The sequence below is a fragment of the Oncorhynchus nerka genome, linkage group LG5 (genome assembly GCF_034236695.1).
Source record: "Oncorhynchus nerka isolate Pitt River linkage group LG5, Oner_Uvic_2.0, whole genome shotgun sequence".
Lineage (NCBI taxonomy): Eukaryota > Metazoa > Chordata > Actinopteri > Salmoniformes > Salmonidae > Oncorhynchus > Oncorhynchus nerka.
In genome coordinates, this window is record NC_088400.1 from 27708790 (window position 1) to 27729827 (window position 21038).

The 21038-nt window shown below is 41.0% G+C and overlaps 2 protein-coding genes, 1 long non-coding RNA gene and 1 pseudogene across 3 annotated transcripts; 2 read left to right on the top strand and 2 right to left on the bottom strand.

Moving 5' to 3' along the window:
* Positions 1-743: 743 nt before the first annotated feature.
* Positions 744-4852, top strand: LOC115129304 (serine protease inhibitor Kazal-type 1-like). The gene is made up of 4 exons (XM_029659511.2): positions 744-851; positions 1665-1705; positions 1821-1930; positions 4556-4852. The coding sequence occupies exons 1-4, from the start codon at positions 803-805 to the stop codon at positions 4605-4607; spliced, it is 252 nt and encodes an 83-aa protein (XP_029515371.1). The 5' UTR covers positions 744-802; the 3' UTR covers positions 4608-4852.
* Positions 4792-11280, bottom strand: LOC115129305 (nucleotide exchange factor SIL1). The gene is made up of 9 exons (XM_029659512.2): positions 10989-11280; positions 10709-10847; positions 10015-10123; positions 9770-9887; positions 9429-9611; positions 7180-7301; positions 6968-7064; positions 6593-6757; positions 4792-6502 (listed from the first exon to the last, which is right to left on the bottom strand). The coding sequence occupies exons 1-9, from the start codon at positions 11091-11093 to the stop codon at positions 6140-6142; spliced, it is 1401 nt and encodes a 466-aa protein (XP_029515372.1). The 5' UTR covers positions 11094-11280; the 3' UTR covers positions 4792-6139.
* Positions 10801-16917, top strand: LOC115129307 (uncharacterized). The gene is made up of 3 exons (XR_003863647.2): positions 10801-10906; positions 16252-16299; positions 16834-16917. It is a non-coding gene; the product is annotated as an uncharacterized LOC115129307 (long non-coding RNA).
* On the bottom strand, positions 11416-17827 carry LOC115129306 (protein Spindly-like; annotated as a pseudogene).
* Between the last annotated feature and the right edge of the window lie 3211 nt (positions 17828-21038).

Sequence of the window (21038 nt, forward strand, 5' to 3'; positions counted from 1 at the left end):
TTAGAAATTAGTAGCCTAGCTACATACTACTCTGATATTTCCATTCATTCTAAAATATAGGGGATTATCTTCAATGATTCAATTGAGAATGCACAAGGTGTACTGTGTGACTTGGTTATCTTTCTGAGTCATTTGTAGATGCACGTTTTCATTAAGAGACTACCAATTACATTGACAAAGCCAAAGGATGACTGATATCTTGCATTGTTAAAGTCTCAAAGCACAATTGACCTCTTTAGAAAGCAAGTTCAACTTCTTCCAGTCATTCCACTCATTTTCAACCAATGAACAGTCACTCACTTTGGGAGCTGTGTAGTGAAACTGGGGTTTGCCTGAAAAATAATGGTTTGTCTCTTTTTATTCCTATACAGACACAATAGGGAAATACTTATTTAGAAATAAGTACATCTTATTCTGACAATCTGAATTGAAAAAGGGAAGATATGTACTGTGTTTGTTTTGTTGCAGAGATGTAATAAATAAGTATTGAGCAAATGAAAGCAGAACATGTACACAAGAACATAAAACTGCAGTACTTATTGTTAGTTTTATTCTGTGGGCCCAAAATCCAGATCTGTGTTAGTTATGATGACCATGCTGAATGGCCCCTGCTGGCCAACACACTGCTATATGTGACAAAAACTCAGTGGCAATAACAAACAAACCAGCTGGGAGGAGAGATGGAGAGGTGGGAGGAGTGATATTTAACTGACAGGTCAAGTCCCAAAAGCACCATATAAAAAGGCAGGCTAGATGGCAAGCCTACAGACTCACAACTCCAAGCCATACCTTCACAGAGACTATGAAGCTGACAATACTGCTCTGTGCTATCGTGCTCCTCTCGCTCTCTGGTGAGTACTATTGCCATAACCAAAAGCACTTACGAGCTGTTTTGACATACATGTAAAAATATTGCCTGATATTTTAACATTGAACATTTCGCCTTATTCTGTACTTAGATCAATGAGGTTTTGGGAATAATCAGACAACTCTTCACTGTGAGCGATGCTAGTTGGATCCTTTACACGCTTTCAGCTGAATTTAAGAATGAAGAGTAGCCTATAAGGAAGTGGTGATAGCTTAGGTTATCTACGTTTAAGATAGAATACCCAGTTGTAAGAGCCCACACAAATGGAAAGTCAGAGTTGCACCAAGAAAAGAATGTCAGGTGATATCATTTTGTCTACCAAGGCACTTCTATGAAGCTGACTGTGGGAGAGCTCATCATGTGGGGAGCCATGATCCTATTAAATTCCTATGAATAATTATTGTAATTCCTAATTATATGCATGTGTCACAGGACACTGGTGATAGAATATGGACAACAGTCTCAGACCCCATGCCATTAATACCAAGATAAAAGTTATTTCCAAGATAGGTACCTTGACATTAGGGTTACTGGTATGTATCTCACTGGCTGTGTCATCATAGAGCTAAAGATAACACATTGAGTAAGTTCAACAAGGGACAGTAATTTAATCTGAAAAACAATAAGGTATTTAAAGAAGTGGAACGTGATCTTGTTTCAAAGACCAATAATAAAAGAAGGCATACTTTTCAGATAGTTGCTGAGCAACATTCCACCAACCTTTTCCCCCACACTAAATATTGTGAATCACATCAAGGAAAAAGTGAATAACCCTTTCTTCTCATGTTTTGTACAGTTTTTGCCATGGATGAAGAAAGACGCCCACAGCCCAGAGAGGTGAGATACATTAGGAAATAGTTATTCTATGGGAACAAGGCCATTACAATACTTTTTATGAGGATGTGTATGTCAAAAGAACTATAATAGACTGCTCTTCCCCTGCCTAAAACAGCCTCAGTGTGAGGTGTATGAAGGTGGCATGTGCTCCAGAGAGTTTGATCCTGTGTGTGGGAGCGATGGCAACACGTACACCACCGAGTGTGTGCTGTGTCGTGAGAACAAGTAAGTATAAAACACATGGGTTATTTACCTTGTTTAAATAGGGTTTCTGAGAGAGTATTATTCCTATTATACCTATCCTACTATGTGCTGAAATGTAAGTATGAAGCAAGGGTGAGGTTATGTACCTGCAGTAAAGAAAGCTTTGGAGAGAATTGTCTTTTAGGCTATTTCAATCACTAGGAAACACTGGCAAAGTGATGCCAGACCACAAAGAAAGGTTAGGCAGTATGTCAATAAGAAAAAAAATCCCCAGAAGTCTGAGAAATCAATGATACGGACCTCCAAACCTTACCCCAGTTCCGGTGAGGTAACTTTACGTGACCTTGTTCTAGGAACAGTTGCATCATCAACGCACAAATCTTACCTATTTACTGTGGCTAGAAATTTAGCAGGGTTTGTTAAAGATTCAAACATTTTTCAGTTAAAGGAAGATCATGCTTGATACCCGATACATTTATTCATATCAACCACGCTTAAATAAACAGTAAACAAATAACTTAACTAATAATGTCTAAGACATTTCAAATAGAAAAAAATAGATGGGAGGGGTTGAGGGTAGCGGAAGTATAGGAGTAATAACAAATGACAGATAACTATTGTGAAATAGATTGTGTCTGTAAAATGTATATAGTATGTTTAAGCTGGAAGTAGAATCCGAAGTGTTGTTCATAAGTTTACTCCAATTAGGGGAGGGGTGGTGGAAAATAATAATATACAGTTGAAGTCGGAAGTTTACATACACTTAGGTTGGAGTCATTAAAACTCGTTTTTCAACTACTACACAAATTTCTTGTTAACAAACTATAGTTTTGGCAAGTCGGTTAAGACATCTACTTTGTGCATGACACAAGTAATTTTTCCAACAATTGTTTACAGACAGATTATTTCACTTATAATTCACTGTATCACAATTCCAGTGGGTCAGAAGTTTACATACACTAAGTTGACTGTGCCTTTAAACAGCTTGGAAAATTCCCGAAAATGGTCATGGCTTTAGAAGCTTCTGATGGGCTAATTGACATTATTTGAGTCAATTGGAGGTGTACCTGTGGATGTATTTCAAGGCCTACATTCAAACTTAGTGCCTCTTTGCTTGACCTCATCGGAAAATCAAAAGAAATCAGTCAAGACCTCAGAAAAAATTGTAGACCTCCACAAGTCTGGTTCATTCTTGGGAGCAATTTCCAAACGCCTGAAAGAACCACGTTCATCTGTACAAACAATAGTACACAAGTATAAACACCATAGGACGATGCAGCCGTCATACCGCTCAGGAAGGAGACTCGTTCTGTCTCCTAGAGATGAATGTACTTTGGTGCGAAAAGTGCAAATCAATCCCAGAACAACAGCAAAGGACCTTGTGAAGATGCTGGAGGAAACGGGTACAAAAGTATCTATATCAACAGTAAAACGAGTCCTATATTGACATAATCTGAAAGGCCGCTCAGCAAGAAAGAAGCCACTGCTCCAAAACCGCCATAAAAAAGCCAGACTATGGTTTGCAACTGCACATGGGGACAAAGATCATACTTTTTGGAGAAATATCCTCTGGTTTGATGAAACAAAAATAGAACTGTTTGGCCATAATGACCATTGTTATGTTTGGAGGAAAAAGGGGGAGGATTGCAAGCCGAAGAACACCATCCCCACCGTGAAGAACGGGGGTGGCAGCATCATGTTGTGGGGGTGCTTTGCTGCAGGAGGGACTGGTGCACTTCACAAAATAGATGGCCTCATGAGGAAGGAAAATTATGTGGATATATTGAAGCAACATCAGTCAGGAAGTTAAAGCTTGATCGAAAATGGGTCTTCCAAATGGACAATGACCCCAAGCATACTTCCAAAGTTGTGGCAAAATGGCTTAAGGACAACAAAGTCACAGTATTGGAGTGGCCATTACAAAGCCCTGACCTCAATCCTATAGAAAATGTGAGGGCAGAACTGAAAAAGCCGGTGAGAGCAAGGAAGCTTATAAACCTGACTCAGTTACACCAGCTCTGTCCGGGGGAATGGGCCAAAATTCACCCAACTTATTGTGAAAACTTGTGGAAGGCTACCCGAAGCGTTTGACCCAAGTTAAACAATTTAAAGGCAATTCTACCAAATACTAATTGAGTGTATGTAAACTTCTGACCCACTGGGAATGTGAGGAAAGAAATAAAAGCTGAAATAAATCATTCTCTCGACTATTATTCTGACATTTCACATTCTTAAAATAAAGTAGTGATACTAACTGACCTAAGACAGGGAATTTTTACTAGGATTAAATGTTGGGAATTGTGAAAATTGAGTTTTAATGTATTTGGCTAAGGTGTTTGTCAACTTCTGACTTCAACTATATATATATGTGTGTATGGGAGATTGGAAATGATACAGACAATTACATTGATGGAAGCTACAATCTGCAATTTAAAGCTGATCTGTACCCCCAAAAAGTTTCAAATAAAAGACATCTCAAATTATTAGAATAAAGTGTGTATTTGAGAGATGTAGACTCAATATTATACTGAACAATCCTTGAGGTTTCTGGTCAGCATTTTACATTCAATCATGCCCTTTTGAATTGAAGGTGCCATATTTGAACCTTCCATTTTAAGTTGTTAACAGAACACCTATTTTTCACAGGCTTAAACACAAGCAAGTCCTGGTCAAGCATGGAGGAGTGTGTGAGGCATAACAAGAAGTCTCTCTGGACACCTGTCCTGCTGGAATGATCCAGAGGAAGGAGGAGTATCACTGGACACCAGCTTTCGAAATCTGTAGACTAATAAAATTATGAAGCATGAAAATGTAGTCTCTTCTCTTATGAAAACTAATAGAATATTATGGAAGTATATTGAACAAAAATATGGGACCACCACTTTACATGTTGCATTTATGTTTCATGAGCTGAAATAAAAGATTCCAGAAATGTTCCACACACACACAAAGCGTATTTCTCTCTAATTTTGCGCACACATTTGTTTATATCCCTGTTAGTGAGCATTTCTCCTTTGTCAAAATAATCCATCCACTTTACAGGTGAGGCATGTCAAGAAGCTGATTAAACAGCATGATCATTACACAGGTGCACCTTGCGCTAGGGACAATAAAAGGGGCACTCTAAAATCTGCAGTTGTCACACAACACAATGCCACAGATGTCAGGTTGAGGGAGCGTGCAGTTGGCATGCTGACTGCAGGAATGTCCACCAGAGTTGTTGCCAGAGAGTTTAATGTTAATTTCTCTACAAGAAGCCATCTCCAACTTCATTTTAGAGAATTTGGCAGAATATCCAACCAGCCACACAACCGCAGACCATGTGTAACCAGGATCTCCATATCCTTCTTCTTCACCTGCGGGATCGTATGAGACCAGCCACTCGGACAGCCGATGAAACAGACAGAGTATTTCTGTCTGTAATAAATCCCTTTTCTGTTGAAAAACTAATTATGTTTGGCTGGGCCTGGTTCCCCAGTGTGTTAGCCTGGCTCCCAAATGGGTGGGCCTATGCCCTGTCAAGGCTGCGCCCCTACCCAGTCATGTGAAATCCATAGATTAGGGCCTAATTAATTAATTTAAATTGACTGGTTTCCTTTTATGAATTAATTGTTAAGTTTATATTTTTGTTCAATATAGTTCTGATGTCATTACTGTTAGCAGCAGGATAAATAGGGGGTGCTTATAATTGTCACACATGTACAAGTACGTAACTTGTACCCCCCAAGACACCTGCAGAGAGGGGTCACGGCCTGGGATCAGCCAACCCTGTACAAATTAGGGTTAAGTGCCTTGCTCAAGGGCAGATCGACAACTTTTACAATTAGTCGGCTCGGGGAGTCGAACTAGCAACCTTTCGGTTACTAACCCAATGCTCTACCCGCCACCCACAGGCGCACCAGTCTCACATTAGAGGGCAATCCAACAAGAAGATCGATAGAGCACACTGTGAATAAGAAACATATAAGGGAAAATGACATTTAGCCCAGCTAAATGTATTCCTCAGGGAGGACTGGAGAGCCTTATTGAGACAAGGCAAAGCATGAGGCATCACAGATGCAGAAAAAAAAAGCTGTAAGGAAGACTAAGCCCTCTGAGGCAACAACTGAAAAAGGCAACCTTCTGATTTGCAGATGTGTGATCATATTACAGTCTCTAAATAAAAATGTTACTTTACAGAGCTGCAGACTTTATTGTCCTTTGATGGGGTTTCTCCACCCAGCCCTATGCTCACTTCAGTTTCAGCAGCACTGTCTCCAACAGAGCCAGGATCTCCCCAAAGTACCCATCCTCGTCTCCGAGGACCTGCTCTGAGAGCACCAGTTCCTGGTACTGCTCCTGTAGGGTGTGGAGGGAGGAAGACAGGGTGTAGTCCTGCCGATACTGAGTCTGGCAGTGAGGCATCATGGCCAGGATAGTTCTCAGGGCCTTTTCCTTCCAGTCGTGCTCTGGGGAGGCCAACAGTTCAGGCACCAGGCTGCACCAGCCCTGCTCTGCCAACAGTGGCATGAGGGAGACCTGTGCATACTGCCGCAACCGCTCGTTGTGAGAAGCATCTGGAATGGTGTCAAGTCCAGTCTGAGAAATCAGCTCCTAGAATAGAGAATGTGCCATTCACATCATTTGATTTCACATGACTAGCCTTGCATTTATAGGCAAGGTTTTAATAAGAGCACCACTCACCTTCTCATTGATCATGTCATAGAGTATGGTTACAATCCTCACACGGAGGGCCCCACCTTCGGAAGCTCGGAAAAGATCCCCCAACACCTGCAGCCCACCCAGCCTCAGGAAGTGGCTTTGGGCAAAGGGGAAGTGACGTAGCAAAGAGGCCACAGCAAACAACGCCTGTATACAGACAAACATTAGCATCAGTAATGTGCCAGGAAGAGAATAATGCAAAATAGTGTGCCAATTGTAAAACTTCACTGTAGACAGATGTGAGGAAACCTTACAATTTTAAAATGGAAAGAGAGTCTCCAACTGGATAATTAGCGGTGCTACATTTACAATCAGAGTACTAACGAATGGATTTGATTATGTGGGAACAAGACTTGCCTTCTTTTTAACAGACATGGGTCGTGGTGTGGCGAGTAACATTAACAGCTTCTGCAGAGTACCACTTTCAACCGCCTCCACTTGCACCACCGGGTTACTAGGAAGAATAATCGATGATAATGTTACTGACGCACACACAAATACAAACATGCTGTCTTTTGGATGGTATTTACAATTAGACTGTTGGTATGGGTTAATGGAGACTGCTATACCTTGACAGAGCTGACCCCAAGACAAAAGCAGCACTCTCCTGAAGGCGATAGTCTGTGCTGTTCAAAGCATCAACCACAAGCTTCAATCCTCCCCTAGATGCCAAGTTCTGGGCATTGTCCACCTGACAACACAGATAACAAGGAAATTAATTATAAATGTTGCTTCTACAATCAAATTAAAACAAAAAAAATAAAATCAATGTTGCATCTTTTATTGTCTCAACAATTTATACTCCCAAACCATTAGTATATTCAGACCCCTTCCCTTCTCCACTTTGTTACATTATAGCCTTACTCCAAAAATGAATTAAATTACTTGTTGTTTTCCCTCAATCTACACACAACACTCTATAATGACAATGTGAAAACATTTTCAAAAATGCATTAAAAATAAAACAGAAATACCTTATTTACATAAGTATTCAGACCCTTTGCTATGAGAGTTAAAATTGGGCTCCGGTGCATCCTGTTTCCATTGATCATCCTTGAGATGTATCTACAACTTGATTGGAGTCCACTTGTGGTAAATTCAATTGATTGGACATGATTTGGAAAGGCACACACCTGTCTATATAAAAGTCCCACAGTTGACAGTGCATGTCAGAACAAAAACCAAGCCATGAGGTCAAAGGAATTGTCCGTAGAGCTCCGAGACAGGATTGTGTTGGAGCACATTTCTGCAGCATTGAAGGTTCCCAAGAACACAGTGGCCTCCGTCATTCTTAAATGGAAACAGTTTTGAACCACCAAGACGCTTTCTAGAGCTGGCCGCCCGGCCAAATGTAGCAATCGGGAGAGAAGGGCCTTGGTCAGGGAGGTGACCAAGAACCCAATTATCACACTGGCAGAGCTCCTCTGTGGAGATTGGAGAACCTTCCAGAAGGACAACCATCTCCACAGCACTCCGCCAATCAGGCCTATGGTAGAGTGGCCAGACAGAAGCCACTCCTCAGTGACAGCCCGCTTGGAGTTTACCAAAAGGCATCTAAAGGACTCTGTTCAAGAGAAAGAAGATTCTCTGGTCTGATGAAATAAAGATGTAACTCTTTGGCCTGAATGGCCAAGCATCACATCTGGAAGAAACCTGGCACCATCTCTACAGTGAAGCATGGTGGTGGCAGCTTCATGCTTTAGGGATGTTTTCAGTGGCAGGGACTGGGAGATTAGTCAGGATCGAGGGCAAGATGAACAGAGAAGGATACATAGAGATCCTTGATGAAAACCTGCTCCAGAGCGCTCAGGACCTCAGACTAGGGTGAAGGTTCACCGGACAATGACTCTAAACACACAGCCAAGACAATGCAGGAGTGGCTTCGGTACAAGTTTCTGAATGTTCTTGAGTGGCCCAGCCAGAGCCCGGACTTGAACCGGAGCAAACATCTCTGGAGACCTGAAAATAGCTGTGCAGCGACACTTCCCATCCAACCGGACAGAGCTTGAGAGGCTCTCCAGAGAGAAATGGGAGACACTCCCCAAATACAGGTGTGCCAAGCTAGTAGCTTCATACCCAGGTAGACTCGAGGCTGTAATTGCTGCAAAAGGTGCTTCAACGAAGTACAGAGTAAAGGGTCTGAATAATTATGTAAATGTTATAGTTGTTTTTTAAAAATAAATTTGCTAAAATTTCAAAACCTTTAACCTTTGTCATTATGGGGTATTGTGTATAGATTGAGGGGGGGCATTCAATCCATTTTAGAATAAGGTGGTAATGTAACAAATGTGGAAAAAGTAAAGTGGTCTGAAAACTTTCCAAAGCCACTGTATCTCGTTGCCTCCCAACTCATTAGTATCTCGTTGCCTCCCACCTCATTAGTATCGCGTTGCCTCCCACCTCATTAGTATCGCGTTGCCTCCCACCTCATTAGTATCGCGTTGCCTCCCACCTCATTAGTATCGCGTTGCCTCCCACCTCATTAGTATCGCGTTGCCTCCCACCTCATTAGTATCGCGTTGCCTCCCACCTCATTAGTCCCACCTCGCGTTGCCTCCCACCTCATTAGTATCGCGTTGCCTCCCACCTCATTAGTATCGCGTTGCCTCCCACCTCATTAGTATCGCGTTGCCTCCCACCTCATTAGTATCGCGTTGCCTCCCACCTCATTAGTATCGCGTTGCCTCCCACCTCATTAGTATCGCGTTGCCTCCCACCTCATTAGTATCGCGTTGCCTCCCACCTCATTAGTATCGCGTTGCCTCCCACCTCATTAGTATCGCGTTGCCTCCCACCTCATTAGTATCGCGTTGCTCACCTGATGAACAAGGTACTCTAGGTCATGTAAAGCTTTTATCTTCTCCTCCACAGTGGTGTTTGAGCTGTTGAATTGGGACATCAGTCGGCTAATAACCTGGAAGTCTGACTCCATCAGCATGTCCAGTTTGGCCATGTCTCTTTTCAGCTCCTCCATGGGACGAAACTGGGCTCTGAGAGCCTCCTAAACACACAGGGAAACACACTAGAACCATAAGTAATAGTTTGCCAACCGAGAAGGAAATCAAAAAATAGACTAATGCCTCTGTGATCCCATTTCTTTTCACAGCCGCGTGTCTTCGCCGTGAAAAGAGACTACAGACACATCAAATCAGGCCATACCTTCTCTTCTTTTTCTTTGTCACTAGTTTCGGGATCCACTCCTTCTTTTATATTTTTCAGAGCCTTCTTCAGCTCCTCAGCATTGAAGGATGGGCCTGGTGTGTTCTCCTTCCCCTGTCTGACTCAGAGAAAACACCTGTGGGTAGTCTGTTGTAACCTCAAGCAAAGATAGTATGGCCCTCTACTGTACAATAGCTACAAGGCAAAAATGTTATACAGTGTTTCAAACTGACAGAAACACTTACCTTTGTCCATCGATCTGGTATTTGAGAATCTGATGTTCCCCAAGTTTGACCTCCCTCTGGCTTGTCTGGAGGTTGAGCCTTACGTGAGAGCCCCTTGGGACTGCCTGGCCTGAGTGATAACAATATTGTACAGTGAATACTTTTGATTCTGCCATACACATTAATACTCCATGCCGTTTCTTGTTTCTGTGTTTTGCACTTGCATTCATTGGCATCTATGAATCACATGATTATTAATATTATTATTGACATCAAATGGAAGAACCAAGGACATGGATGGTTCATTATGTTGTGAGATTCTCTCTGGTGTTTACAGAACAACTAGTGCTGTGAGATTATGATATCAGGACCTGCTTAGACAAAGCAATTGTAACAGTAGAGTAAAGGATTGCAATATATGGGAAAATAAATGGCTGCAGTATTTCTACTATACTGAGTACATGGTGCATGGAATGCTAAGGCACAAATATATGAATGTGTGCATTCTTATTTTAAATGCATGTAGTTCTGTCCTTGTTCTGTACTTGTCTATTACATGTTCTGTATTATGTCATGTTTTATATTGTCTGGACCCCAGGAAGAGTAGCTGCTGCTTTAACAGTCGCTAAGGGGGATCCTAATAAAATACATGTATTACTACTGTGTGTACTTCACGAGGCACCTGTGCATTAATACTTAAAAAAAAAAAAATCACCTGGTTTGAGAGACTGCCACTGGTCCGTGGGACGGAACACATCCAAATCCTCAGGATCACTCTCTTCCTCCATGTGGTGCTCATCCTCATCATCCAGGCTGGTCTCAGTGCTCTCCACAACAGTCAACGCAGAGGAAGACTACAGGGCCAGGGGATTGTATCAGACTCATGTAGGCTACAGACTCTCATCAAACTCTGGTAGGCTACACACAAACTGTTTAACAACATATTTATACAGTAGTATATCGAGTAGTATATCATTAACTCATTAATTACTCACTTTTTCGCTGAGAACATGGACGAATTGACAACTCAGTACTAAGAGCATGAGTGCCATCTTCAGCCTGGTAGATTTACTTCCTTTTCTCAGGCATCCGGTCAACATACTGGCTGTTGTATAGCTAACACAACGAATATATTGATGGTGAAAATATCGATATCATAACACTATAGATTAACAAATACAATTCATGTGAACTACGACGCATTGCACTATTTATTTACTCGACCGCACCATTTCAGATTTAAGCATGGACGTGTAACGTTGATACTTGTCAGAAATTAGACCACTCCTACCGTTCTTGTCATCACGACCCCCGCCAATCGTATTTTAAAGAGTGTCACTCGTTTTCAAATCTATGCGATCGGATTGGCTAATGGAGATCCCTGTATGCTCTTTGTGACGCAATTACATGACATTTCATCAGTCTTTTTAGACGTTTTATTTCATTTTATTACATGAACTGACAACAATACATATAGCCCATGTGCCCATTTGTCAAAACAGTTACGGTACTGTAAATATGTATATGAATCTTACAACATATGAAAAAGTAACTATATTGTTTTCTTCTCAGAAGACAGAGATAAGCAGGAGAAGAGACTAATACTCTTGCGTGTGTCGGCTATAGCAGGTTAACCCTGATCTATACTGGAGGTCCAGGACTTGCTTGGTTACACGTGGTTGTGCGGTTGTGAAGCAGGTGGACATACTGTGTTTGTGTGCCATTCAGAGAGTGAATGAGCAAGACAAAATATTTAAGTGCCTTCCTCCTCCATCTCCTTAGTCTTGATTTTACAGTCAGCTAAAAGAGACCTAAAGGCAATTGCAAACCATTCCGTTTGTATAAAGATGGTCAAATGCAAAGCCATACAGATGAGGTTTACAACCCTGTCGTCTTCATTTATAGTATAAATATAAAACAATTAATTTACAAACAAATGGCCTACGTGGTACGCCATACAATAAACCCCATTAGATTGAAGGTAAGCAGGCTCATTCCAAAACTACTTGACAAAATTCAAGTACATGTGTTAATAAGAACAAAAAAATGCTAAAACAATGATAAACGTTATTTAAACTGTTCCCAAAGGCAGCAGGCTGTAAACCATTATTAGTACTTAAATGACATGCATCTAATACAGTACATACAACAGAACAAGTTACACACTGACTCATGGTACCCTGTATACAGTAAGTTACAACGGTTCTCCTAATAGCAATTCTATCCTTAATCCAGGCGGTCAGCTTTGAAGAAAAAATGTCCTGAAAAGTATAATACTTATAAAAAGGTATCTTAATACAATTTTTAGGTCAGGTGGCAGCATAATTGCCCCTACTGGAAGTCAAAGGCAAATCAGTGCAAAACAGTGAATACTCTTTCCTGTGACAGCCCTCCCAAAAGGCAGGGGAAGGGTAGGCAGTGGTGGACGAGTGGTGAGAGCCCGAACAAAACCCAGGAAGAACACCAAGAAACCAAAGTTGAACAGCAGAGGACAGACAGGGGTCTGCAGCACCATGGGACACTGACATGGGGGGGGAGGGCTCCTCACAGATGCGGACACACTTGCTGTCTCCAGGCAAGGCAGGGTTAGGTTTGGGGCTGTTGGGGGGGGGTTTAACGGTTTCCGTTTCCTCTTTCATGTGCTTGGGGAGCTCAATCTCCAGGGCTCCTCTTTCTTCACCTCTGGGAGGTCACTAGGCATGTCTATAAGGAGTTTCTCGCACTTGCGCTTCTGAATAAGATATTTATTCCCTACTAAAAACACAACATCATTGAATTAATACCTCTTACCTATTGTCTAAATGTTTGAAATATGTAAGTAATCACTGCACCTGTGTTCAAGTGAATGTCACTATATAGGCAAATTTACCATTGGGCTCATATTTCCACCTGAACTATTCCACTTTGACTTGCAGCTTGATGTTGTCACTCTGGCTCTGTTTGAGGGCCCTCACTACACTGAATAGCTTTCTCTCCAGCTCCAGTGCTCTTTGACTCTCAGAGGGTGACTTAATTCTTTGCATGAACAACTCATCCCCCAGTCGCTCTGCATCCTTCCTACACACACAAACATCACAACAATCAAACTCTGACGCAGGTATGACAGCTCCAATTTGTATAGTGAACCTTAAATGCAGACCGTTTATGGGTTAAACTGAAGGCCTTCATCCACTCAGCATGTAAATACTAACTCTACACTAAAACCAGAGATCTCACAGAGTTCAAAAGTTGGATTTTCAGGTCAGTGTAGTAAGTCCCGTCCCCACTGTCCATTTCCACTGGGGCTGAAGAGGGCTGTGCCTTCAATGTCATCTGCATAGACAAAGTAACCAACAATTGACATAACTACACAATCACTAAATACTGTGAATCTGATGTCCTATCACATGTTGTAGTGTTATGGATTTTTATCAGTCACCCCAAACAAGAGGATATCACCTCTACTTTCTCTGGGCGACTTAGTTTGATCTTGAGAGCTTGTATCTCACTGTTCTTCTCTGAGAGCATGGACTGAAGGCGCTCCAAGTGAGCAGGGCCTGCCCTGGAGCCTTGCAGCTGCATCATTGTGGCTATCTGAACCCGGAGGGAAAAAACAAGAGGAAAAAGCAGATCAATTCCAAATGCACCTCTGGTTCAGTCTCACATTGTCACTAGGAGTGATTGACTGGAAACATAAGGGAAAGTGTTTTGTATTGTACCTTCATATGATGAAGATGTTGTTCTGAGATCACATGCTGCTTCTGAAGGGGCCGGTACTTTCTTACTGATCAACTGTCTCTTAATCGCTGCTCGCTTGTCCTCAAGCTAAAGAGAAATGTTGCACCTACCTCTCCAAATAAAGAATTTCCCTTGCTGTTTGGATCTTGTGCCTGTTGCAACACCTGATCCAGTTGAATCTGGAGATCTCGTTGGCCTCCAGGGCTTTCTAAAGCAGGCAAATAGGAACAATAGTGTCATTAGCATGAATGACTATGAATCTAGTGTAACGCATGCATAATATATATATATATATTTTTTTCCACCTTCATTTAACCAAGTAAGCTAGTTGAGAACAAGTTCTCATTTACAACTGCAACCTGGCCAAGATAAAGCAAAACAGTGCGACAGAAACAACAACAGAGTTACACATGGAATAAACAAGCGTACAGTCAATAACTAAATAGAAAAAAAAGAAAGCCTATATACAGTCTGTACAAATAGCATGAGGTGGTAAGGCAATAAATAGGTCATAGTAGCAAAGTATTTACAATTTAGCAGATTAACACTGGAGTGATAGATGATCAGATGATGATGATCATATGATGGTGTGTAAGTAGTGATACTGGTGTGCAAAAGAGCAGCAAAGTAAATAAAAACAATATGGGGATGAGGTAGGTAGATTGGGTGGGCAATTTACAGATGGACTATGTACAGCTGCAGCGATCGGTTAGCTGCTCAGATAGCTGATGTTTAAAGTTAGTGAGGGAAATGTAAGTCTCCAGCTTCAGCGATTTTTGCAATTAGTTCCTGTCACTGGCAGCAGAGAACGGGAAGCAAAGGCGGCCAAAGGAGGTGTTGGCTTTGGGGATGATCAGTGAGATATACCTGCTGGAGCGTGTGCTACGGGTGGGTGTTGTTATCGTGACCAGTGAGCTGAGATAAGGCGGAGCTTTACCTAGCATAGACTTATATATGACCTGGAGCCAGTGGGTATGGCGACAAATATGTAGCGAGGGCTAGCCGACTAGAGCATACATGCCGCAGTGGTGGGTGGTATAAGGCGCTTTGGTAACAAAACGGATGGCACTGTGATAGACTACATCCAATTTGCTGAGTAGAGTATTGGAAGCTATTTTGTAGATGACATCGCCGAAGTCGAGGATCGGTAGGATAGTCAGTTTTACTAGGGTAAGTTTGGCGGCTTTGTTGCGAAATAGAAAGCCGATTCTAGATTTGATTTTGGATTGGAGATGTTTGATATGAGTCTGGAAGTAGAGTTTACAATCTAGCCAGACACCTAGGTATTTGTAGTTGTCCACGTATTCTAGGTCAGAACCGTCCAGAGTAGTGATGCTAGTCGGGCGGGCGGGTGTGGGCAGTGAATGGTTGAAAGCATGCATTTGGTTTTGCTAGCTTTTATGAGCAGTTGGAGGCCACAGAAGGAGTGTTGTATGGCATTGAAGCTCGTTTGGAGGTTAGTTAACAGTGTCCAAAGAAGGGCCAGATGTATACAGAATGGTGTCGTCTGCATAGAGATGGATCAGAGAATCACCCGCAGAAAGAGCGGCATAGAGATGGATCAGATAATCACCCGCAGAAAAAGCGGCATCGTTGATATATACAGAGAAAATAGTTGTTCCGAGAATTGAACCCTGAACCCATAGAGACTGCCAGAGGTCCGGACAACAGGCCCTCGGATTTTACACACTGAACTCTGTCTGCGAAGTAATTGGTGAACCAGACGAGGCAGTCATTTGAGAAACCAAGGCTATTGAGTCTGCCAATAAGAATACGGTGATTGACAGAGTCGAAAGCCTTGGCCAGGTCGATGAAGACGGCTGCACAATACTGTCTTTTATCGATGGCGGTTATGATATCGTTTAGTACCTTGAGCCTTATCCTAAACTGCTAAAAGATTATTATTTTACTCCAAGGCTTTAAAGCAGGAGACAGCTTCTCTCTCATGCTCTTCTTTCTCAGTGATTCGTTCCAGTTAACATTGAAGGTTTGTGTTGGTCAGCTCCAGATGCTGGTCTTTGTACTGGGCCTCCTGAAGTGCCTGCTCCAAGGTGGCCTGAGTGGACAAAAAGAAAATGGCTACCTATACTGTACCACATGTAATCATTGTTTACCAAGATTTTAATCAGCTATGGATGAACAAATTATTTTTCTGTTTATCCTGAGTCTTTATGAGTCTTTACAGAGTGTAATATTAAATATTTTGTTCACCTCAGCATCCTCCAGCGCCATCCTCTCCTCCTGCAACTCCATCAACTCTAAGGACATGGTTTCATGAGTCCGCTCTGTGACCAAACGCAGGTCCTCCATCTTGTTCCTCCGGGTCTCTGTCTGGAGCTCCAGTTTATGCTTCAGCTGCTTCTCAATGAGCTGCGCCTCATCCAATTCAGCTTTCATTTTCTCCACCTACGGCCAAACACACTATGTATTGTCAGGGAAAACAAATAGACTCAAAGACAACTTGTGATGTCCTTAGCAGAGATTATTTCAGTGTGCAGAAATCCACAACAATTAACTTTGCATTCATTCTTCCTCATCTAGATTCAGCATATCCCCCAAATACTGCAAATGGTGTACAGAGATGTACAGGTAACCCAAACCACATCACTGGCAGCCCAACCTTGTTCTTGCACTCATTGAGCTCCATAGCATGGTTCCTCTCCAGCATGGATTCCTGTTTCTCCCACTGCAGCCTCCGCTGGCTGTTGACCAAGTCGTAGTCGGAGCGCAGGCTGTTCAGCACACAGCTTTTCATCCCTCTCCTGCAGGGAGTATTTCTCTTCCTTCAGGGCCTGAGAACCGACACACAAGAGACTATAGTCATAACTCTAACATCAACCCACTCTATCTGTGTTCTCATCTTAACCCTGTTTAACATTATTGTAATATCAGTAGTAACAAGATTCCTGTCATGCAATATCAGGATGATTACACCATTAATATTATTAATTTTTATGTAAAGCAGTTGTCTTATTTTGTAATGAGTTATACTGCTTCTGTCATAGCCTATTCATCAACTGTCAAGACAGCTGCCTTTAATGATGTCAGTAATTGCCTAGTGTGAATGATCACCTCCACATTGTTGGTAATCTCTATCCTCTGTTCATCCAACTTGTTCTGCAGATCCAGCTGCCCGTCCAGCAGCTGAAGGCCATATTGGGCTGCTCTCTGCAGCGCACATTCTTCTTCTTTCAACTTGTGTTGTAGTCGCTGGATCAAAATCATCTCCTGAAGTAGACATCGTTCACAATTGAAGAGAAGCAAAAAGAGAGAAACTTAACAGGAACACTTATTAAGGAAGGTGTGGTACACCCATTAAGTCCAGCAATGGCTCATATGGTGTTAGGTGGGATAGTTGTTCAATTATGTAACGCATGTGGGCTATTCTGTGATTACAATATCTGATTTAAATGAACAGAACAAACAAGGATGCCAAATAGATATTAGTCTAATGGTGAACGAAAGACAAACCTGGAGCTAAACCGTGTTGAGAGAACAATAGATAAAGGTTGTAGCTAGCAGTAACTGCTCTATAACTTGGACTCAGTAACTGGGTCCTTTTCAGTAGGCACGAAACTGGATAAAACGATTGTATACATATGCTTTCTAGTGAACAATGCAACATACAACTGATACACATATTTGATCTAATGTTAGTTTTGTTTATCTGACAAGCTAGGCTTCATAGCTAGCTAGTAACACGATATCAAGCTTTTTTCCCTCCTGATATTCAAGTTCACTAGCTCCGTTAGCTAAACTTGTAATCTCGTCCACCAGCCGGCTGTCTCTCTAGCAATCGAGCCTGGGGACACGGTTAGCTAGCTAGCTTGCAAAGTTGCAAGCTAACTTGATTGCACAAAGACTGTTATCCTCCGAAAAGTTGTAAGTGATCAATATTTGAAGAGGATAACTTTCAAACGGTTTAGCTTGCAGCCTAGCTTGTTAGCATACCTTTCCACATGCCGTCAAAAAGGGCACCGAACCACCACACCTCAAATATTATTAGGTTTTCCACCATTTACGAAACACGATTTGAATTCTGATCCAGCTCCAGCCACAAGCCAAATATCGCGACAGATAATCATACGTCTGTTGCTCTGCCTTTTTACAAGGATCAATACTTTGTCAATAATGCACAACGTGTGTTTGAAAATGTTATGAACATATAATACAGTCCACCATGTTTATTGCTATGATTATATTATCCAATAATCTGATGTTATTCTCTCAGTTGTGTCAATGTGTCATTTTCTTGGCTTTAAAAAAAGCATGTTTTACTTAATATGAACACTATTACAATACTTACATTGTCTTTCTAACATATTGTATTTTATTCTAGGCATTTGGATAAAGTCATCGAGCCAAACAGACATGGTAAACAATGTAGGCTATGCCTATTGATTTGGTGCTCGAGGTGGTTTGAGCACCAGACACTTTCACATCCATCTCTGGGTGTGACATAACCTTTGTGAAACATGTCCAGGGATACATCGCCTGTTGTGGTGGAAATTCAACGGAATATGCAGTCTTTCACCTCATACTGAAACCATGTCCAATCTTCCAAACTATTGCAATCCACTAAAGCTCAGACTATAGTGACTACAGGACCAAACACTAAAATTAACTCAAAGTAGCACACAAACCTCATAAGAACAAAACCTATGTTAACCCTGTGCCACTTTGTCAACTGGTTTTAGCTACATGTAATTACTCCAAAATAATTTAATAATCTCATCATGAAGGCTTACTATTATACTTATTTAGTAGGTTTAGCAGATCGGATATAATTTTATCTCATTTGTACTGCCTCTTAGTGTTGCAGAGTTGCCAAATGTGTTCCACTAGAGGGAAGTATTACTATTCTTTGATATTCTGCTTGATTTTTATATTCTAACCATAAACTGAAAGAAATAGTTATTTCTTACCATCTAGCCTGGATCTAACTCATGTAGTCTTAAAATAATTGTTTGACAAGGAGATATTGCTGAATAAGCTGAATATCGGCAGGTAGCCTAGTGGTTAGAGCATTGGGCCAATAACCGAAAAGGTGCTGGATTGAATCCCTGAGCTGACAAGGTAAAAATATGTCATCCTACTCCTGAACAGGGTAGTTAACCCACTTTTCCCCGATAGGCTGTCAATGTAAATAAGAATTTGTTCTTAACTGTTAAATAAGTTAAATAAAGTTTAAATTTAAAAAAAAATATATACATATATATCAATATTTAACACCACATAGTTCCAGATTGTGCACTGTGTATAATATATAGAGCACTGAACAGTATCTAACCCATCAGCTCATAAAACAGGAATATTCAGAGACAGAGTACTTAAATCAATCCGAGGAAGATGATGCACATGATGAAGGCTGCTCATCAGTGAAAAGAATAGTTTGAACACTGGTGGTACCAAAAGCCTCGATTTCGCATCTCCAGAGAATAGGGGGCTCCCCATTCAAACACAAATGAGCAGCAGCATACCATGCCATTGTCTGAGGAGCTGACCACAGACGCTACAGCCTCTGTTGTTGTGCAAATACATCCAATCAGTCTAACCATTTACATCAGGAACAGCATCATTTCAATTTTAGATTATGTAAAGGTTATATGCTATTAAATTATGACTTTTGTTTTATGCACTAGCTCCATAGTACACCTTGAAAATAAATAGTTTGTTGCCTTTTACTATTTTTCTTCATTTTTCCCAAATGCAGTTTAGATTATGTCAAAGTTAAAGGCTAATGTTTTTCACTAACTTCATAGGAAAACTATTAAGCTTAAATGTATAACATAACCCACCTATAATTTAGCCCAAACAACTACCTCTTTCCCTACTGTATTTAATTAATTAATTTTGCTCCTTTGCACCCCATTATTTTTATTTCTACTTTGCACATTCTTCCATTGCAAATCTACCATTCCAGTGTTTTACTTGCTATATTGTATTTACTTTGCCTTTACCTCCCTTATCTCACCTCATTTGCTCACATCGTATATAGACTTGTTTCTACTGTATTATTGACTGTATGTTTGTTTTACTCCATGTGTAACTCTGTGTCGTTGTATGTGTCGAACTGCTTTGCTTTATCTTGGCCAGGTCGCAATTGTAAATGAGAGCTTGTTCTCAACTTGCCTACCTGGTTAAATAAAGGTGAAAAAAAAAAATGTCTGTTATTGTTTTTTTTCTCTCTCAAATGTTAATGCTTCAGACATCAAGGCACTCTAAACAGTCTTTAACCATACAATAGCTGGTTGGAAGCTGGCTTGGGGTATCATTTTACACTGCAATTTATATAAGCAATTTGAAGGGATACAAAGAAAACAAAAGTAATTTTTATTTGTCACATGGGCCGAATTCAACAGGTGTAGACATTACCATGAAATGCTAATTTACAAGCCCTTAACCAACAATGCAGTTCAAGAAATAGAGTTAAGAAAATGTTTACTAAATAACCTAAAGTAAAAGATAAAACACAAATAAAAAAGTAACACAACAAAATAACAATAACGAGGCTATACAGGGGGTACCGGTGCGGGGGTACAGGTTAAGTCAGGTAATTTGTACATGTAGGTAGGGTTATACAAGGAGGGGAATTTGCTTAAAGTATGTGAATGGGCGGACGAAATTCACTGCTTTGTGTGATGTATCGTTGTCTCGATCTTCTTGACCTTTGTGCTGTTGACTGTGCCCAATAATGTTTGTACCATGTTGTGTTGCTACCATGTTGTTGTTGTTATGTTGTGTTGCTACCATGTTGTTGTTGTTATGTTGCGTTGCTACCATGTTGTTGTTGTTGTGTTGCTACCATGTTGTTGTTGTTATGTTGCGGTGCTACCATGCTGTGTTGTCATGTGTTGCTGCCTTGTTATGTTGTTGTCTTTAGGTCTCTCTTTATGTAGTGTTGTCTCTCTTGTTGTGATGTGTGTTTTGTCCTATATTAATATATGTATTTATTTATTTTAATCCCAGGCCCCTGTCCCGCAGGAGGCCTTTTGCCGTCATTGTAAATAAGAATTTGTTCTTAACTGACTTGCCTAGTTAAATAAAGGTTAAATAAAATGTAAAAAACAAAGTCAAGTTCTACAGATTTAAATAAGATACTAATTATACAATTAAAATAAACTATTTCCAAAATTACTTTCCAACCCTCAAAAGAACAAAAGATGATCAGTTTATTCACAACAATCAACGGGTGACTAGGGGCTGCGTAAATTCGCTAATCCTCCCTGTATATGAATTACATTGAAAGGAGTACTTCGGAAGTTGTGGTGATCGATAGATCCGATCATCTGCGCAGCGTTTTGCTTCAACCTTACCCTCCTAAACAA

Excerpts from the sequence above, each read along its gene's own strand:
- LOC115129304 (XM_029659511.2), top strand. The coding sequence starts at position 803 with ATGAAGCTGACAATACTGCTCTGTGCTATCGTGCTCCTCTCGCTCTCT. Across the intron at positions 852-1,664 it reads CGTGCTCCTCTCGCTCTCTG|TTTTTGCCATGGATGAAGAA; the intron begins GTGAGTACTATT and ends TGTTTTGTACAG. Across the intron at positions 1,706-1,820 it reads GACGCCCACAGCCCAGAGAG|CCTCAGTGTGAGGTGTATGA; the intron begins GTGAGATACATT and ends TGCCTAAAACAG.
- LOC115129305 (XM_029659512.2), bottom strand. The coding sequence starts at position 11,093 with ATGTTGACCGGATGCCTGAGAAAAGGAAGTAAATCTACCAGGCTGAAG. Across the intron at positions 7,302-9,428 it reads TAGAGTACCTTGTTCATCAG|GTGGACAATGCCCAGAACTT; the intron begins GTGAGCAACGCG and ends CTGTGTTGTCAG. Across the intron at positions 7,065-7,179 it reads TTGGGGTCAGCTCTGTCAAG|TAACCCGGTGGTGCAAGTGG; the intron begins GTATAGCAGTCT and ends TATTCTTCCTAG.